The following is an 18,616-nucleotide window of genomic DNA, read 5'->3' as shown; positions in this document are numbered from 1 at the left end:
TGCATCCCAGCAAGACTGATCACCTTTGGCAGGTCTCACAAATCTCTAGTAGTAGAGAATCCAGCTCTTCACCACTTGATATTTCCTTCTCACTGTACCAATGAACTATTAATTTCTCACATGAAACTCACTTTTTCCAATTTGAGCCTTTTACTTCTTGTTGATTTTACAAGTCACAGGCTCCTCCTGAGCCTTCGCATCTCCAGGCTAAACAGTCCCAACTCTCTCAGCCTTTCCTCATAGAAGAGATGCCCCAGTCCCTTAATCATCTTTGTTGCTCTCCACTGGATACTCTCCAGCATGTCCATGTCTCTTGTACTGAGGAGCCCAGCGCTGGACACAGCACTCACAGTGTGGTGTTGCCTCACCAGTGCTGATCAAAGAGGAAGGGTCACCTCCCTCGACCTGCTGCAGCACTCCTTTTAATGGAGCTCAGAATACTGTTAGCCTTTGATGTAAGAGCCCATTGCTGGCTCATGCTCAATTTAGTATGCATCAGCTCTTGGTGTATTTGAAGATTTTCATATCCCCACCCTGAGATTTTTCTTCTTTGGCGTAAGCCTTCAAAATTGTTTCTAGGTCATATTTTGTAGACTGTTCATCACATTCATTGCTCTTGACCAGACTCTCCAACTGATCCACCTCTTTGTTACACCAATCAGGAAGAGATTTGCCCATCTTGGGCCTGCACACTGGTGGTCAGAACATAAGGATTACTTCCTGTGTTTTGCAAGCTATATTCTTGTTTACATAGTCCTGTATAGTGTTCTCTTTCTTAATGACAGCATGACTTATTGGCTTACATTAATCTGTTCCATTCTGTACATTCTGGACTATCTTCTTAGGAACTGTTAGCCTGCCTGTGCCTGCCTTATTTTTTTTGCATTTGATTGTTTCTGCCAAAGCATATTCATCGGCCTTGCTTTGAATTCTGGTTTTAGCCCATTTTCCAATTTAAGAGTGGTCTGGATTTTTTTAATTCCAGTATTGTCCATCATACTGGCAGCCCTTATTTTAGGTCTGTTACTTGGTGTCCTGGTTTCAGCTGGGATGAAGTTAATTATCTTCTTTGGAGCTAGTGCGGTGCTGTGTTTTGGCTCTGATGTGAGACTTCTCAATTCCTCAGGCCTTGTTAGTGAAAAGGCTGGAGGGGTACAAGGAATTGTGAGGGGACATAGCCAAGTCAGCTGACCCAAACTAGCTATAGAGGTATTCCATACCATGGGATGTCATGCCTAGTATATATACCTGGGGGGTTGGCCAGGGTGGGGGATCATTTCTCGGGGACTGGCTGGGCATCAGTTGGTGGGCGGTGAGCAGCTGCATTGTGCATCATGTGTTTCTTTCTTCCTGTCCCTCTGGATTTTATTCTTTCCCTTCCTCTTCTCATTATAACTGTTATTGTCATCATTGTTATTATTGTTCTTTCATTTTTATTCTGTTTCAATTATCAAATTGTTCTTATCTCAACCCTTGGGTTTTACATTCCTTTCAACTCTCCTCCCCATCCCTCTGGGTGAGGGGGGAGTGAGCGAGCGGCTGTGTGGTACTTGATTACCAGCTAGGGTTAACCCACAACACTTGGAAACATGACAAGCAGGGTCATTGCATTTCTTTCTGGAAGTGTCCTGTTGCCATGTCCAGTGCTTGCAAAGTCCTCTAAGGCTCTAACTGCTCAAATACTTTGGAATATCTTGCTGTAAATGTTCCTGAGACACTGCCTTGTATCCTGTAGGATATTCACAGCAGTGAATCCAGCTGTTTTAAAATTTAGGTTAGCAGCTGGCTCACCTTTCTAAAAGTCACCCTGTACTCTCATCCTCAGTGTACAGTGATGCTTTTTTCCCCTGAGCTTATGTTATTTTCTTTGTACCTTGAAGTGATGGTGGTGTCCATGTTGATTTGTAATAAGCTGATTTCCCCTGAATGTTCCCAGTCTTCTAATTAATTATAGGCCTGTTAAAGAAGCAACTTTTTTTATTCTCATTGAATTTGTTCATTATATGAAGTCAAGCATGCCTGTGTAACTGTTTAAAAAAGTGCAGCTGAGCACTGTAAGTTTCCTAACCTACTCCCAATAAAAAACCTCTAAAAAAAGAAGACTATAATCACAGTTCAGAAGGGATTACATACTGCTCAAAGTCAAAGCAGCAGATCCATTAAAATCTGCAGATTGCAGAGGCTGCAGGATATATCGCCTGGCCTAATAACAAAGAAAATTACTTATTAAACTGCCAATCTTTCTCAGGAATACTGTTTCATATTTCCCTTAATATGTTCCAGATAGTGTGTACACCTTTCAGTCACTATTCCAAAATGTCTGTCTGCACAGAGAAGAATTGTCTTCCATCAACACAACAAATGAGACTTTCCCCTGTCCTTTTCCTTAAAGACTAGGTAGTGGAGTTGGCGTTTGTTTCATAAGCTTTTGATCCATACTTAATCCTAGGGTGGCATGCATCCAGAGCATGCAGAGCATTGGATATTGTGTACCAAATGAAGTAGCTGTTGGTGTACAACACAGTAGGAGACTCTCTCATGTTCTCAAACAGCAGCTTTAGAGTCTGTCAGTGTTCCCAGGGTGTCTTTAGGGAGAGAGGCTGAAAGAGTTCCTGAGAAGCAGGGCCTCTTCTGTTCACTGCCCTTTCTTTGCAGTGAGTTTGCAATGAAATTAAAATTCAGCAATAGTTTTTTTGGTTTTCATTCTAGAGCTACTTAGGCTGCACCATCGTTTCACAGCAACATAATCCTGTAAAATGCAATGTGTAATTGCTCGTTTCAAAATGTTCTCTTATACAACTATAGGATCAGGAGAATTGTCCTCCGAAAACAGTGGGATTATCCTCATTTTATTCAATGAGAATATGATTAAAAAGACAGGAAAGCAATGAAATATAGCAGTAATGAAATACAACCGATGACAGAAATGTTTCAATCTTTCCCTGCTTACAAGAAAGATAGATGTTTGAATCCTGATTTCCTGTAGGCTTACAGTCCGGGTGTAAAGCATTCCAGCTCTGGGGAGGTGCTCAGAAGTGTAACTTGCTATGGCAAACTTCAGGCAAATCTGATGTCCCATTTCATTCAGTTATACTTTAAGATACAGAGAAAGGTGTAAGAGGCAAGAGAGCCTAAAGAAAAGAGATGGAGTTTATGCTGGATCACAGCGGCAGACCAAAGTCCTCTAGAAAGGGTCTGAGTCATCTCAGAAACTTCTTTGGAAAGGAAATGCAAGGTTTTGCAAAAACTGAGAAGTGTGATGCAGTCTTAGCTCATCTCTACTGTTATGCTTTACAAGACCTGAGCGTTTCTCCCCAGGCAAGCTGAGGCAGCTTTGCTTCTGCTGTCCAGTTCCCTGATATTGCAACTTAAAGAGACTAGCAATGTGTTTTCTAAAAAACCCAAACCCCTCAGTCATCAAGAGAGAGCAGACATCAGAATCGCTAATGTAACAGGAATGATAGGAACCATCAACAATTCCTGTATAAGCTGAGCAAATGATAAAAATATTCAGAGAATAAAGCTGAAATAGCACTGAACCTTTGATGCTTTTAGGAAACTAAGCAGCTGTGTAGGGAGAATGTCTTTGCAAAAGTTTCTAGAAATGCTCCAGAAATCCTCAACCTTGTTGAAGCAGAGTACTGCTCACTTGGGCAGAAGAACAGGTTATTATTAGTTAGGCATTTTACAGGGTTGTCTGTGTCTTCTGTTTCTTCTCACACATAAGTCTCAAAGTGTTACAGGGTGGTCAGTATCATTGTTCCTGCTGTGCTGAAAGGCCAAATAAGCACTCAGAGTTGATAATTTGCCTGGGTTTACCCAGAAGCGGAGTGGAGGACTGCAGAATGCCTGTTTAATACGTTATTCACTTGATCAGTGTTTCCTGAGAAGAATCCACGTGGGGGGGCTGGCACAATATATTCACATGAACAGAGATTACATCAAAGAGTTTAACACCTCAAACTGACAAAGGCAAAGCAGGAGAGCAGAGAGATGCCTTAATTTTCTTCTAGTCTCACAGCAGGTTGACAGAAGAAACTTCAAGCCGGGTGCCTTGCCTTGCTGACAAGCAGCCCACCCCCAGGCTAGTCTGGCTCAGCCACTGTCTGTGGTCACACTCTCCTCCTGAGCTGACACCCTATTTTCACCTGCAGGTGGAACAGAGAAGTGATAATATGAGATAGATTTATTTTGCACACCAGTGAAATTCTAGGAACAGAAAACAAAAAAACTCTCTGGCAAAGGGGAACAAAATAAGAAGAGAATTTAGAAATGCTGTACCATGTATTTCACATTTGGCAATTTCTACTTTATAGTTAAAACAATTTCATATATGCCCTTTGAAAGTATGAGGCTGCATGCATGAAGAAAGCACCTATTTCCCTTATGCTTTGAGCAGAGACATATGTTTTAAAAATTAAAAAAAGAAAATTACTCTTGAACAATTAAATCTGCCTATCTAGGTAGCTGACTAGCTTTCTCACAGAGATGGCTGTCCTGAAATGAAGCTGAGGAAATGAGGCTTAGTAATGTAAATATTAGTAGGTGCATAGGACCATAAATTAGGAAAATTGACAATTTTAATTACTTTCATTTGCTGAGTTCCCAGGCTGACATCAGAAGTTACATCTGTGAGGTTGCTAGGAGGGTGGGGTATGGAGGCAGGAGTGCATGGGTACAGGATAGGCTCAGTCCCCGCGTTGACAGTAGGATCTGCAATGACAGCATATTATCTGATGTAAGAAATCCCTAATAGAAACAGAAGCTTCCCAACATCTCCCCCAAACATGGAAAGTACTACGTAGGGGTAGCCGTCAGCTCAGCAGGAGCTTCCAGGCAGGCATGTGGACACTTAAATCACATCATTGTTACAGACAACTCTGGATTCTCTGATTGAAGTTTTCCTATTTTGCTTGGAAAGATTATGGATGGAAGGAAAATTAAATGATAAAGTGAATCATGTGAGAGTGAGGGAATGCCTACATGATGAAAGAAAGGGTGACTGGAGGAGACTTTTTTATTTCAGTGGATTGTGTGGAATGGAAGAATACAGATTTAAGGTATTATGGTGCCTAACACTGTCCTTAGATGCACAAAGTTTCTGTGTTGTGCCTGTTTTGACTATGAGATCCTTGGGGTAAGGACTGTGTGGTTTTTAGATCACCTAGCACAGTATTGCCCTGGTCCCTGTGCAGTCCTGGAATCAAAACATTAGTATTGATCGGTTTTCATGGCAGAGGCTATGGCAGGCTATTTACAAAGGTATTTACAAAAACATCCAGTTTATCCAATTTAATTATTTCCTGCTTAGACAAAACATGCTCATCTTAGTTTTCTTTTTTTGTTGAGGTTTTTTTGTTGTTGTTTTTGAAATACTATATTCCAGTGAGAAATGTTCCTTTGCAGTATTTGACAGTTACTTTTTGTGACACAAGTAAGTCAATAAAAATCAGAATGTATGTAGCCCCAAATGTCAAATATGTCATTAAACTTAGTTTTCAATGTCCACTTCAGTCTGGTAGTTTTGCGCTCAACTGCCATCATGGAGCAAAAGGTAACAGGTCAGGGCCTCATTGGTATCAACCAGATCAAAACATCTAGCCATTTAACAGGCAAATGTGGAATCTATAAACCAGTGTGACAAACCACTTGCTACTCCATTCCTACTGTTCCTTTCATTCTGCAAATACAAATTACATTCATTTATATCACCAAGAAATCTACAGACTCTTAACAGAATATCAGCCTCCAACTCTGCTGCTTGTATGAGAAGGCAAATAGGAAATAAGAGCACTGGTACACGTTTTCTGTATCATTCATTATTTTACAGAGTTCTTTCTCTTGTCTGTACTTATTTGATCCCTCTATAACATGGCCACATTTGACTTGGTAGCTGTTTTGCTGAAAAAAACAGAAGCTACTTCACCATTGCACTAACCTGCTTTCAGATAGTTGCAATTTCCCTTTGATTTTGTGCTTTTTTTAATTTATATCTAAGTAACAGAGAAGGAACTATTCTGGAACTTGCCTTTAAGACCAGGTACATTCCAGGAGCAAAAATTAGAAGCGTTATTTACACATAATTTTGAGAAATACCTGATATTGTGGCTTCTTTCTTATTTAATTGAGTTGAAATAGAATCCAACATCTGATTTGGGAATACTTTTGTGTCCGTATAGGCTATTATCTGACTCGCCTTGGTGAGTAGACTGTTACTTGAATAGGTGAGACATTATTTGAATAGGTGAGTATATGAGGCTTCTATATAAAAGGCTACAGTTTATCATTTTAGCTGAAGAGGAAAGATGGGGAAAGTAGAATGGGGATCCACATCTGTCAGCTAATTTTTCCTTTTCTAAACTCTATTTTTATTTTGCAGGTGATGGAAATTAAAGGACAAATGATTCATGTGCCAGAATCAAATTCAATTTTGTTTCTGGGTTCCCCCTGTGTGGACAAGCTGGATGAACTGATGGGCCGAGGCCTCCATCTTTCAGACATACCTATTCATGACGCTACTCGTGATGTCATACTGGTTGGGGAGCAGGCAAAGGCCCAGGATGGCTTGAAAAAACGAATGGATAAGCTGAAGGCAACACTAGAATGCACTCACCAAGCCCTGGAAGAGGAGAAAAAGAAAACAGTAGATCTCCTGATTTCTATTTTCCCTGAAGAAGTGGCTCAGCAGTTGTGGCAGGGGCAGCAGGTTCAGGCCAGGAAGTTTGATGATGTCACCATGCTCTTCTCGGACATTGTTGGATTCACTGCCATCTGTGCGCAGTGCACACCCATGCAGGTCATCAGCATGCTGAATGAACTCTACACGCGGTTTGACCATCAGTGTGGATTCCTGGACATCTACAAGGTAATAGCTCAAGTCCTAAGTTAGCAAAATCTGATTGAAACTAAGATAGAAAGAAATCCACATAGCCATCTTCCTAAATTAGAGACCTTCCCTATAAAAATGGAAAGGCAATATTTTTGTTCTGTGTGAAAAAAAAATCTGAAATATGCCCACTGAAAATCAAATACTTTGATGCTGAGCTGTCATCATGGTTCCCCCAGGGGAATATATGCCTCATATTCCCATCTTCCTATAAGAACGTACGCCTCCTGTATTATAGCCTGGTTTCCTTTAGGTAACACATCAGCCACAGTGTCCTAAGTATGATGAAGTGCATGGTGATGATCCTCACCCAAGCTGCAGCTCCTGGAAGGCCCTCAAACACTGTTTCAGCTGAAACTTGAATGGTTTAGGGTTAGACACTTACTTTTCCCCTGAAAGAATTAAAATTTTCCAAAAAGAGCATTCACTATTATAGGAGATTTAAACTTCCACTGAAAAACAGGAAGAGGACAGCAGATGTCCATTCATAGTAAATGGAATGAGTGGGACATGGCACTGGGGTGCCATGCTCCTTTACTGCTCTACAGAAAAGGAAATGTCGCATGTGTTGGTCCTGTTACAGTCCTCTTCACCTTCACTTCTCTTCGGTGGATTGGTGTCCAGTATGTGTTTGAGAGAAAGAGAGGTAGTGTTTAATAAAAGCAGTGAAGATATTATCTGTGTGATTCTCCTATGAAATCTACAGAGAATATGTTTGGTATATGGAATAACTTTAATTTTGTGATAGGAAAAGCAGATTTCTTTTATATATCTTACGTATATTTATGTATTTCTTTTTATAACTGAATGCACCAGAGGGGAAAAAAAAAAAAAAGTAGTTGAAAAATTGTATATTATCTTCATTTTCTGTCTGAGGCTCGCAAACTAAATTACCAGTTTTCAGTGTTTCAAATAGTATTTGTTGACAGGCTATAGAGAAAAGGTCTTCACAAGAGTGCTGTCCCTTTTCTTTTTAGCCTTTAACACAATTTAAAAGGCATCCAAAGATATTAATTACCCTCCTAAATAATAATTGTGGCTGAAAAGTTACAGTACATACCACAGATAGAACTGAACATGGTATAGAAACATGTTGGTAGGACAGTATCCCAAAGTGAAAAATCACACTGTAAATAAGTTTTGTGCTCCTGGGCTAGGGGTTTGTATTACTAATGCTCAGAAGCCAAAGACTGTGTTGGGAGAGGACTACAACAGAAGGTACCAACCCTTGTTTGAAAATTGTTGCGGTGATATAGTCAGAAAAGATTGGGAGTTTGATCTCAGTTTGTATTAATCTTGTGTTGCTGCACTGGATCTCGAGCTAGCTCTGAGAACAGATGTGAGGAACTTCTGACCCACGGTCAAGAGTGATATCTAGTGACCCTGTTTCATATGTTGTATCTGGTATGTGGGTGTAGTGTTTTCCCAGATGATTAATTTTAATTAGCTGTTTTGAGGCATTCAGGACATTCTTTGTTGAAAACTGTGGTTGCATAGGAATAGAAACAAAGTTTGTAAAACACAGGTTAAGTCCTGTGAGAATACTAAGAAGGAATATTTATACATAGGTCATGAATATTACATCATTGAGACCCTGGCTTTCTGCCTTTCACCTAGCTTTGTGCCACTTCAGACAGAAAAATGTTACTGTATGGAACTACTGTCCTGACCAGTGACATAAGATGATGGCTGCTGAGATAGGCAAGATAAGATTTATGCATTCAGAAAAGGAATAAACACTCCAAAAAGTTAAGACCCCCATGTAGTTCTATGAGCAGAAGAATAAACAAAACCTATTTTTCTATGGAAGAACGTCTTACGCTTCTAACACTCTTTCTCCACTGTTACTATCTTAATATAGCTGGTTCTTTCTCAGATCCTTTCATCCTGGGTTTTCCTCCATCTCCTTACTCCCACGTGTCTCATGAGGCTCCCTGTAGGCCCCTTGCTTCCCTCCACAGCCCACCTATGAGAAAGGCAGTGTACACTGTGGCTGTTTTGGAGCTGTATGTACCTTATTTTTTATCCCCCTAAATCTTTCTAAATTTGTGTTTTGACCAGAAGTCTAAAAAGGTTACTGTGAGGTTAGGTGAAAATGACTCAGTTGAGCATTACAGAAAGACAAAACTCAGGCAATGAACCTTTTTTCTTTTCCTTTCAGAATCAAGCTTAAAATAAAGTGACGATTCTTTTGAAAAAACATTTGCATTTTAAAATAAAAATAGCTCATGTGTTTATATCTTCTTCATTTGTTTCAGATGATATTCTGGAAGCTAAGTTTATTGCTAGGAATGATAACCACCACAGCAACTACAATTCTAGAAGTTATTGTAAGGCAATGAATTTTAGATATGTGACCACCTATATTTGTACCTATAGCCTGCCTTTAAGATACGGTCCTTTAACTAGGCTACAGAAATTTATTGTGTGACCTATATACACATCAAAACAGATCAGTTTTCAAATTTGTTTGTTTTTAAGCAACATAGCAAGAATAATTTCCAAAGGTGATTTGATAAGTCCTTCTGAATACCAAATTCACCATTTTGTAAACAGGAAAATAAGCAAAATTCATTAAATATAATAAATTCCATGTTGTAAATTATTCACCTAGCTTTACTGTTAGAGCGTTTTGAATTCAGAACCTCTGTGCTTCTAATCTTGGACTCAGACAATGAACGTAATATTTTCAATTGTCTCATACTGCTCATTCAGGGATGTTTACAGAGAAGTATGGCACAGAAAGAACAAAGATTCTTGCATTTAACAAGTCAGACATAGAGGCAAGCATAATGAGCTGTTGGATACAGAATCAGAAATTCGGAGAGGGCTGAAGGGGGATGAATTAGACTTTGAAATTTCTTGAAAATGAGAGTAGCTATAACTGATGAGGTAGGGAAAGGATATCAAATGGATGGATGCATAGGTAAGAATGAATAGGCACCGAAAATGAACTTCACAGCAGCACTTTGAGCGGATACCAAAGATGACAGATTACATTTGTCCAGGCTGAGGGAGAATATTGCAGTAATTGAGATGCACAGTAATAGGAGCCTGGGTAACGGTTTTAGAAATCTGGAAGAATCTGTGTTTTAGGGAGTGAAACTTTAGAAAGAATCTGCTTACATATAGCCTTTGTGAAAAGATCAAGAGGGGCACCCTTGAGATAATCACAGAAGGGAGAGGATGACAGAACTGAGACCTGGCAATGCATTTGGGAACTGGTGCTACTGACTATCTGAGCTAATTATATTTGGCTTGGAATTGAGGAATGGGAGAAAAAGATGCTGTCAAGCAGGGAGTGCAAATCAAAGCAATGGAGATGCAGGTGCTTGGTAAGCCAGTGTCTGTGGACATGCAAGCAGAAACATGGACTCAAAGAGCCGAAGTAATGGGAGAGAGAAGACTTCCACATGTTTTGAAAGCAATTGCTTTGCTTAAAATATATAGTGGTTGGCCTGTTTAAAATATATGGCCTGTAAAAATATATACTGTTTGTGTCTTTGTTTTGACCTGTTTTTCTCTGTCTGGATCTCAGTTGCTGTTATGAGCCAAGTGCTGGGAAACAATGCTTCAGCTAAACCACCTCTTTATCAAATAAGCTATTTAGATATGCTGCAGTCATGGCTGCTGGCATTTAAAACTTAACCCTGCTTAAGATTCCTGCAGCTTCTGTTTCTCCCTCCAAGTAATATGTTTTTGACATAGGATAATTTTAAGTATCTTTTCTTGTCGAGTCCTTTTGCCTGTGTAGGCCTGCTTTCTCAGCCGTTTCCCTGTTTCATTTCTGAAACAACCCCATTTCCCTCCCCTGCTCTTTAACTAGTGTGTGGGGTAAAGGCAGCATGTGCATGGCTGCTGTTTTGGCCATGCATGCGTTGGCTGGGTGGCTGTATATGCTGGTTGGGTAATATCAAGCCAAATACAGCAGAATCAGGCTTGCTCCTGTAGGTGTCCTAAGAAAAGAAAAGTCCTTTCTTTTTTCTTTCACTGGACAGTGCAGCATTTGTCCTTGAAGGCATTTGCAGATTTTCCCCTAACACTAAACTTCAGTGTCTGTGAAGTGCTGAGTCCCACTTTCCATGTCTAAGCAGGGTCCTGGAAGTTTATAACAATGAACTATTGTCAGCTTCCAAAATTTCTTTGCTGTACATCTTTGTTGTCAAAATTTTAATCGAAATTTTACTGAATATTTATTGAATAAAACAATATATATCCTGGTTAATTTTATAGTTAGAATTCACAACTTTGTCAGGTGAATTTCGGCTTTCTTTTTGGTTTCATTATTTCGCTAAACTGACACTCTTTATATGAGTGATGTGACACACATGCCTCAAAGTCGTTTACTGGCTTCCATGTGGTTCTTTTTGGCTATTATTCCTCTCAACATAATTTCACTTACTTTATACTGAGTGGCATTACTTATTTTTTGTGAATGATACCGTTAGTGCGTCAGACCTTGATTTTCTGATTTTATACACCTGCCTCTGGCTACAGCCTTCATTTTTGCTCATTGAAAGGACCTGGGACTAAAAAATGATGGGAAGCCTGGACTGCTTTGCAATCGTTCAGGACTGATGTTCACCAGCTCTGAAAAATGTTTATATTGTATTTGTGATATAATTGTTTTAGGAATCTAATTTTAAACTCACATTTTCTAAAAATATCACTTTGCATTTTATAGTGGTAGTTTAAGTTGCAGAAATCAGTATTCATTTTACAGAAAATACCAGTACTTTCTCAGTGCCATGACTATCCATCCTTGAGAACTGATATTTGTACATATTCATATGTATGTTCTTAAGTTTAGTGTCAGTGCTATAATGATGTAAAGAATACTGCAATGACAGGAGTCATGAGCTGCAGACTGTTCTGAGGTTTTCCAGGCTTTATGTTCTTATGTCAAAACATAAGTCTCCAAGATTTCATGTAAAATCTATGGTCACTCCATTTTTATTGTTTCCATTACTTCTGCAGTTTTAACCTTTTAAGTTTAGTGCAGCTACATGACCATTTTGAAAAGGTTTCAGATTCTTTTAGCTTTAGCTTAGGCATCAGCAGAATGAAGATTATAATGAAATGTGATTAAAATATGTAAACAATACTGATACTCTTATATGAGCAATATGGTGTTGCTTCTTCTTGTTAATTTAAAGTCAGTGGATTTTGAATGTGTAACAGAAGAAAATTTCTATTGTCCAGAAGCTTTGTCTCTGTGGTGCTACCCAGGCTGGTAGAGCTGCCGTTCAGCATGCTGCTCTGTTCAAGTCCCACCACAGAGGGCTCCTAAACTTTCTTCCTTTTCTTGATCTGAGCAGGCTATAACACTGACTTTCCTCTTGAACTCTGGCTGTGCGTGGACTTGCTGGCATACAAGTATGTCTCATTCCAGTGTGAAGTCAGAGCAAAGCGGAGGCACCTATCTTTTATGGGAACTCAGAAGTGTCCCTGTGTGAAGTTAATTAAAAAAAAAAAAACCAAAAGCAAACAAACAAACAAAAAAAACAAAACCAAAAAAAAGAAATACAAAAGATTCCTTGGATTTTCCCTGCATATCAAGAGCTCAGGGATATTTTAAGACTTCCCATTACTTTAAGCATGTATTTTTCTGCAGCTTTGTGGAGGATTTACCATTTTGTCTTTATGGAGATGTACAAATGAAGCAAACTGACATGCAGGCTCCAGAAGAGTTATTCTTTACCTTATAAACATACAGACCTGCACAAAGCAGTAAAAAATCTGTGCGTGTTCTCCTGCTTCAGGCGATTCATCACCTGAGAATCCTCTGAAGCCTGGGACTTCTGCTTCTCTATAAAATTTTTTCTTCTGGAATACCATGCTTGTAAATATTTCCTTCTTTTTTTTCTCTTTTGTCTCCCTTCTTCCACTTTTTTCTTACCTGAAGAGCACATGTTTGTTTATGTGTCCTGCTCCACTTCTCTCAAGCTGCTTTGGAGCCCTAGAGCCTACGTCCAACTTGCATGTCCAGGGAGTGCTTCCCAGCTCCTCAGTTTGTGTGAAAACTCTGGCCATATCCTGACTTTTTATTTGGACAGGGAGAAGGGTATCCTTCTCTGGGGCTCCCTGGTCCATATTGGAGACCGAGCCCAGACAGCAGCTGGACAGGAGCCATGGCTAAGAGCATGCCTTATTGCAGCACACAGGTCCCTCTGATACTATGTTTTGTAAACACTTAAATGCTTTGTTTTCTTGTGTCAAGTTTTCCCACCTTCTAAATTTTAGTACCTCTGAGAGACTGGAGAAAACTGGTATCACTCTCCATCAGCCTAAGCTATTTCCATTTAAACAGTCTAAGATTGTGTCAGATCTAGACAATACACAGCACAACTGTGACAACATATGGCTGGCCTTTCATATACCTGAACATGCCAAGATGCAGCATTTTCATTCACGCAAATAGTTTTCATAAATGTACCTTAATTTCTTAAATTATTTAAAGGAATATTGAGGATACTTAAGTAAGTTAAGAGAAACTAACTAATATATGAATTTAAAGACAGATAAATTAAAGCTTATGTAACCTCAAGGAAGATGTTGTTCAATAGTAGTTTTAATACTGGGGATACCTATAGCAAATGAAGATCACTCTTACATTTGAAGGGCAGTCACATTAAACGGAAATGTGTGTCTTAAGTTATGCAAGATTATTTTAATATTTGCTTATTTTGATAAACAGTTCTTTACTTTGACATTGCAACTACCTTGCACAAGGCAGAATGCCAGCCAGGACATTTTCTATTCACAGACATATTTGGTGTGTTTTTTAAAATTTCATACTTGCCTACAAAAGAGAGAAACTATTTATGCACTATGAGTTTTGTATTCCATGACTGTTGTATTCCATGATGTTGACATCATGTGAACTGTAAATCTTCTAGCATATTTCTAAAGTGAAAAAAACCTTTTACACTACTAGATAATAATTCTACACAGCAAGTACCATTTGTCTCTTTTTCTTTCGTAAAGAAAACAGCACTCTGAATTAAAGTGTAGATGAAAGAGTTCCTCCATATATTGTATATTGGAAGATAAATACTTAAGACTGCTAAGTAGGTGCTATAGAAAGAATTGGTATACAGCTTTTCCTGCAGAACACTCCTGAACTTGCCAGCGTGTAGCATCATTAAACTCACTAAAAATAAAATGCCCTTAGGCCTGGTAAGAGCAATTGCTTCATAATTAGGCTCTCGGGAGAGAACCTGGGTTTTATAGTAAGCAATTTCTTTTAAAAAATGAGCTTTACCAGATGAAGAGATTTCTGAACTTCAGAGGTGGATGCTTGGAATCCATTCCTGCTCACATGGGAGGGGTTTTCCATACACTGAACTATTTCCATAAGCAGAATGCGGTGTCATAAAAGCATTGCAGTTACCTTGAAACTTAGGCACAAGATGAGGAATTAATTTTGAAAAGCTGAGAGACAAAAGCCAAGAGAACCAAACACTACAGTAGAAACTGAGGAAATTGTTGGGTCCATTTGAAGACAGAAAACCTTTAAAAAAATGGAGTTTTTTTATAGTATCCCAGAGATTTTGGGAATCTATAAATAATATTGTACCCAAGATGTAGATTCGATTTCAGAAAAAAACCCAAGCAGGTAGGTATTATAAGCTGACGGATGTTACGCTTCACAGTGTTGCACAGCTTTTCTGCCAAATCTATGCAGTGGAAAAACATAGAATACTTCAAAATGCAGACAGAACTAGACTTCAGTTTCTATTCACACATCAAGAACACAAACCAGTTTTGATTCTTTTGAAAAAGGTCAGTATTCAATATGTAACAAATAGACACAAATGTAGATCTAGTAGCTACCTTGGCCATGCTCAGGGGAGGCTTTTCTGAACTGTACTTACACCACCTCTAGAGAAAGAGCGCACACACTTCACTTTTCAGTGGAATAAACTGTCTCCTTTCTCTCCAGCAAGTTTCTTTGACATTTTTTTTCCTAGAATCTGTATTTAAACCGCCCAAAATACTTCACTTCTGCCCTCCCTCCTAGTGATTGGTAAGATCCTTGACCTGCATGCCAAAATATGCATTCCAAGATGCAGAATTTTTTGAGCTAAACAGGATCTTGCTGTTGTGCTGACAAAACAGTATCTTAACACTAGCAGTCAACACACTCATGCAACCTTTTTCCTCTTTTGGGGTACTTCATGGGAGCAGGATCATACACTCTAGTGCACATTCAAAGGCAATGGGGTGAGACGTGCATGAGAAGATAACAGCTCACTTAGAGTCTTCTGAGAGTTTCACAAGCTAAGCCTTTTCAGTCTGTGGCTATCGTGGCCCACGTAAACCTGATTTTCAGCCATTTCTCAGAAAAAACATGCTTTTGACATGGGAGGGGTCTTGCATATCAAATGACAGTCTGGCCACGGAAGCAGGCAATTAAGCAAAGATATTTGGGTCCTGCTGTAGTAAATGTGTAAAAAAATGAAGTTTCCAGAATTCAGGATGGAATACATCGTGCCGTGGAAGTTAATTTTTCTCCTCAGTGACTATAGGAAGAGTATAGATTAGTAGCTTAAATTAAAGGCTTAATTTTTCTGTGACTGATGCTGGGTAGTGTGAGTCCCATCCTGAATGACAATGCTGTAAGTTTATAACTGATTTCAGAGATATATTTGGAGAAGGACTTGGGTAAAAGGAAATAGGGAAGAAGTCAATGACATCTTGAGGTAGAGTATGGATATCAAATAAATTGTTCCCTGTGATGAGTGCTGAGATTGCTGACTTTAAATAAAACTAGAGCAAAGATAATTTCCCTTTTCTTTAGCCTTTGTCCATACCAGTAGGTAGCCTGTTTGCTGCTGTCCAGTCATGGACAGGAATAATGAAGCCCTAATGATATGTCTGAAACACCACTTTGCCATATACTGTGGTCTTTTCCCTAATTTTCCTGCTGTACAACTTAGGGCAGAAAACAGATGAAAGAAAAACCCATTGGGAGAGACTAATAACTTCAAAGGCTTTTACAGAGTTATACTTGCAAGAATTTAAACTTAAAGCTGATTTTTGCTATATTCCTTTAGAGGGAAGACATTTCAGCTTTCATAAAAGAAATATATAGCACTGAGGTACTACATAGTTCAGTCCTGCAGATGGAATGAAATACAAATAAACAGGATAATGAAAATTTTGGGAAGGCAAGGGTCTTTACTGCAGTACCTGGGAACACCTTCCAACTTCCAGTTCCAGGTGCATTCCTATCCTGAATCCTGGCTTCATGCTGGGATGAGACTTAAGAAAGAACCTCCTTATATATTTATATGTTCCCATGGAAACACAACCTAGGTGTGCAGGAAGCTAAGATGTGTTCAGCTAAGTCCAGGCTGAGGAATACATATGGAACTTACTCTAAGAGACAGCCAGCGACATACCCTGACTTTGCTCCTTAAAAGACTATTTCCAGGTCTTAAAAACAAAATTAATACACTAGAAATCATTGATTTTGTTGTTAATGTAATCATAAGAATCACTTAAACCACATATTCTCCAATAAATGCTGTTCTGAGCCTGGATTAATCTCTAAGAGTGGAAAGAAAACTGATGTATGGAATGTAGAAAGGCTTTCCACTGGTTCGTCTGTTCATCTAGAGATCAGCTTTCCCGAAGGACTGTTTGATTTTGCAGAACTTGCCCTGTCCTTCATCTAAAATTCACCTGCCTCTGTGACTGTCCATGTTCAGTCAGTCTGCCCTTCTGCCTCTTCACGTAGTCTTGTTAGTTCTTTTCTTTCCGTAGTTCTGAGATAGAGGTGAAACTATGCTATTTACAACATAGAACTATTCATCTAGACTATCTTCACAGTCAACAGAGAAAAGTATGATTTTATAGGGTAAGTGTGAATTGGTTTTAGTGTGAAATTCATCTTTTCCTGAAGGAGATGTTTAGCACAGGTCAGATGACTGCTAGAGTTCCCATTTCATTTCATTGATCATGACAAGAATTGAGAGTGAATAACTGATATTCAGATTATTAGAGATATCTCTGGTTAGGTGAGATTAATCTCATCCATATAGTCTACATCTTATCAGCTTGTAGCCTAGATGGTTGAAATACTGCTTCTTCCCTGCTTGTGCCATCTACTTTTCATGTGCTTTATTTTTACAGTTACTTATGTTATATAGTTTAATGCCATGTTATGTTGTTTAATGCATAGAGTGTATTTTTATTGAGTAAAATGACTTTTCACTGCATTTTAATTGCTCTCATATAATCAGCATCAACCCAAGCTATTTCTTTCCTGATTTCATTGCTTTTTGTTGTATTGGCACTGGAATAACTCCCATCACCACCAAGCATGAGTATTGTGCTGTCTTTCAATAGGGTGCCTTAGAATACTTTACTGATTGATTCAAAGCTTGACTTCCCATGGCTTTTGCAAATGGATGTGATGATTGTTGTCCAAAAACCTATGTATTGCTCACTCCTATTGAAACAATCAGTAACATGTGGGATTGACTGTAAGAGACAATGGAGTATTCAAGGGTCCTTAACATCAGTGCTGATTCTGTTCACTTTCAGCTAAGAAGAGAAATATTAACAGCATTTTATTAACCAAGGAAACTGATGTGGTAACTTCACTGATGATCATTAGAGAAAGATAAAGAAAAGCTGGCATTCTGGCAGATGCTAATCTGCTGGGCAATGACCAGGGAAACTAGTGTTGCAGCTCCAAACAATGCAACTCTGTGGCTCAACTGAGAAGTAAAGTTACCTATATTAAATACACAGAAGGGCTTTATTTTTGTTCAAAAATCATTTTCTTCTCCTCCCCTCCATAAGAATATAGGTCATAGATCCCAAAAAAAGAAAACATTTCATTATTGTCACTGGAAAAAAACAATAACAATTTAAAAAATTGCCATTATTTTAATATTTCCTTGGTCATTTTGAATATTACAGCATGAAAAGTTCAGAAAGTGTGAATAATTTTCAGCTTTAAATTTTCCAGTATAATTTTTGTATCAGAATTTTTCTTCTTGGAATTAAAAGATACAATATTAAAGTGAAAAATCAGTAGCTGCAGTATAATCTTAATTATCTAAATCAGGGGAGACAGAAAACATTTGGACAGCTGAAAATTCAGATAATTATCAATATAGCTAATAGATATACTGGGGACGAGGGCATACCGTATAGTTAAAGTTTGGATTACAGTGGAAACTGCTGTAACTAGTGCATTATAACGGTCCATGTTTAACAGGATTGAATGTGGGTGCTTGAAGAAGTACAAGAAGCCCCAAGAGCTATTTGTGAAATGTCAGGTACATCTTGGCAAACTTCTTTTTAGTATTTTCATTTTGAGATTTATGCCCTAAAATACAAGGATTATGTTTTTTATCACTGTATTTGCTGAAGCTTCTATTAAAATCCTCACTGTCTGCAGAAGTGTTTGATTGTTCTTTAAAAAACTTGCCAAATTCTTTTTGTCTGAGTAAGATCTTATGGTCAGTAATTTTCACAGGCCTCCCCTCTTTCTTAATCCATAAGGATGCTGATGTCGTCTCTTGCCCTCACACCCTGCACCACTGTGAAGAGCCCACCTCCCACAGGCACTGGGGGCTGCTTTTAGGTCCCCCCAAAGCCATCTCTGCTCCAGGCTGAACAAGCTCAGCTCCCCCAGCCTTTCCTCACAGGGCAGGTACACAGCTGCCACCATCCTGGAGGCCCCCCAGTGAGCTGGATGCAGTTTATCAA

At 38.9% G+C, this 18,616-nt stretch overlaps 1 protein-coding gene across 1 annotated transcript in view; it reads left to right on the top strand.

The window, feature by feature from the left end:
• GUCY1A2 (guanylate cyclase 1 soluble subunit alpha 2) overlaps positions 1 to 18,616 on the top strand; it is a 178,112-nt gene that overhangs the window by 89,513 nt on the left and 69,983 nt on the right. The window contains exon 5 of the mRNA XM_037377177.1: positions 6,380 to 6,865. Within this exon, the coding sequence (XP_037233074.1) occupies positions 6,380 to 6,865 (486 nt within the window). The remainder of the gene's footprint in view (positions 1 to 6,379; positions 6,866 to 18,616) is intronic.

The sequence above is a fragment of the Falco rusticolus genome, chromosome 2, assembly GCF_015220075.1.
Source record: "Falco rusticolus isolate bFalRus1 chromosome 2, bFalRus1.pri, whole genome shotgun sequence".
Classification (NCBI taxonomy): Eukaryota; Metazoa; Chordata; class Aves; order Falconiformes; family Falconidae; genus Falco; species Falco rusticolus.
This window is presented reverse-complemented; position numbering and strand designations above follow the sequence as displayed.